Source organism: Aplysia californica, unplaced genomic scaffold, assembly GCF_000002075.1.
Source record: "Aplysia californica isolate F4 #8 unplaced genomic scaffold, AplCal3.0 scaffold00018, whole genome shotgun sequence".
Taxonomy (NCBI): domain Eukaryota; kingdom Metazoa; phylum Mollusca; class Gastropoda; order Aplysiida; family Aplysiidae; genus Aplysia; species Aplysia californica.
In genome coordinates, this window is record NW_004797288.1 from 808,214 (window position 1) to 810,628 (window position 2,415).

The 2,415-nt window shown below is 42.1% G+C and overlaps 1 protein-coding gene across 1 annotated transcript in view; it reads left to right on the plus strand.

Annotated features, from left to right (window-relative positions):
- Positions 1-2,415, plus strand: part of LOC101857760 — a gene marked incomplete in the record, with an annotated part of 218,162 nt that overhangs the window by 164,807 nt on the left and 50,940 nt on the right. Inside the window, 1 exon segment of the mRNA XM_035971556.1 lies at positions 2,212-2,334. Within this exon segment, the coding sequence (XP_035827449.1) occupies positions 2,212-2,334 (123 nt within the window).

The window sequence follows — 2,415 nt, forward strand, 5'->3', positions numbered from 1 at the left end:
CTCTCTCTCTCTCTCTCTCTCTCTGCCCCTGTGGTCAGTAAACATTCATAGGACACGGCCAAACGCTGCCTGTCATGTATCGCAACATCAGTTTACAAATACACGGCGACCACCTGAACATTCCCCTGTGGAATGCTGTAGTGGATACCTTTGGGACACCTTAAGGTGAATGCCATTCCGTACGTACACCTGGGATTTTTTTTCTTTCGGTCAACTTGTTACTTCTTTAGCTAGCTATATATGAAATGGTGTATGTTCATTCATTCCCTGCGAAGACGACTATCGTGTGTCTTGTTTTATCTCTTCAAAGCTGGCATTGTCCTTACCTACATGTCTGTTATCATACGATTCGCCGTAAATCACAGCTGAGTCGTATAACAGATTTATTTTCTCTCATTGCTTGAATATGTTATGTGGTAAATATGTGTTGTTTTTCCTTGAAGTTTCCACCTTGTCACCGTTGGTCTGGGTTCTGTTTTTTAAGTGGAATTTTCTGTAAGTTCATACGTTTCACATGATCAAGGATATTTTGAAGTGCGATTAGTTCCTTTACGTCCACCGCGAGTCCTTTTTTTATTAGATGTTTAGCGATTTTCGAAATGTTTGCCTTTGTAAATTGCTACTTGGTATCTTTTGAATCAGGCTGCCCCTTGCTCATCTGCGATCTATGAATACACGTCTAGTATCATCTGGCTGATGTCTGGTCAAAACATTTTCAATTTTTTGACTGAGTTATTGATTTTGCCTTTTCCACAGTGTCCTCAACAGTAATTGTAATTGCAGATGGTTTACGCCCTATCGACACGTCATGTAGATTGTCTTAGAAAGCGGGCTGCTTTGTCCCTGTCTGCCAGGGCTATAGCCAAGGCTGAGAGGGATGCAACGTCCCAGTACAAAGACTAAGCTACTTGATATAAATTCTCCCAATATAGGAATCTAACTCACGTCTTCTGTGTGGGACGCGCGAAATAACTGCTTTGTCACAGACGCTTGTGTCTTTGATTATAACAAGTTGAGAAATTGTTGTTTTTTCTCCAGTCTAGCGTAAGGCAGCTGCCCGTGGGTTTGTTATTTTAGCAGTCATTATATAATCACCATGGTGTCCCTTTGTTTTCGGTAACCTACTGTGGACGAATGGGTAACAACTCCATCCATTTTTGCTACCCTCCGATATCCAAATAAAGATTTACTTATCGATCTATTTATATGTTTTACCTAGCTACCTAACTACCAATATGCTTATCCCTGATTTTCTGTCTTGCTATATTCCGGGTGTTTTTAATTCTCTTTGAGTCCGTTAATCTTCATTTCCATAATCTATCTAATTGGGTCTGTATACTACGACCCTCCCTGTTGCCCGCGTCCCGTCTGTTTCTTCCTTCTATATTTTCATGATTTGTAGCCACAGTTGTCCGACTGTGCAAACTAGCACTGATGTATGACTCATGTAAATGCGTGGAGAATGGGTTCCCCGCTCCTATTTACTGCTGAAGAAATCTTATCACACGCACCTTCCCAGGACTCGGAAGATAAGATCTCGTTAACAGTTTTCTTTGGAAGCCTTATCAGCTGAATACTGACTGCCCAGGACCTTGATGGTTCGTTTTTAGTCTTGTGTCGGTTGTGTAGGTCGTGGTATCTCGCGAGTCTGTCTAGCTCACCTGCTCTCACGATCAGATTGTCGTACACAGGTTCGGGAGAGAATATTAATTTGTGCTTGTGGTTGTTGAGTTTTCAAACACGGCCAACCTGCCCCCCCCCCCCCCCCCCCCCCTCCCGGTTGTGATTGGTACCACTTCATTTTTTTTTTTTGCACCCTTGGGTACATTATGCGCTCGTTTTACGTCCCTTTAGACTGCATTTACAGCTTCCGGGAGTCGGGCTGCTGTGACACTACTTTTCAGGGCCAACCTGAGACGTATAGGATTGCCCTATAAAAAAAGAAAGGGAAGAAGGAGACTCAATAAAATGTCTCCCCCGCTCTAAGAACCGTGCTTGCTATGAAAAAAGCTTAACCATTACATCACACACTCCAGTCACTTTAAATGAATTTGTGGTATCGACTGTATTGTGAAACGTCAATAGTTTCGAACTCCTGCTTTAAGTTTTGCTCACCTATCTATTTATTTATTTGATAATCTTATAATTTATTTATCTAATCATGTATCTGTCTATTTATTTGTTCATTCATTTCTTTATTTTGCTTTACAGGTGATCAGCTGGTTGTCCGAGGATGGGGGTTCGATACTTCAACGTTACCAAGTCACAGCGGACAATCTCCGAGCTGTCCGACACCAGCAGAAAGATTTCGAGAAATTTTATTTCTCTGCTATGGTGAGTATGCCCATCATTGTGTGTGTGTGTGTGTGTGTGTGTGTGTGTGTGTGTGTGTGTGTGTGTGTGTGTGTGTGTATT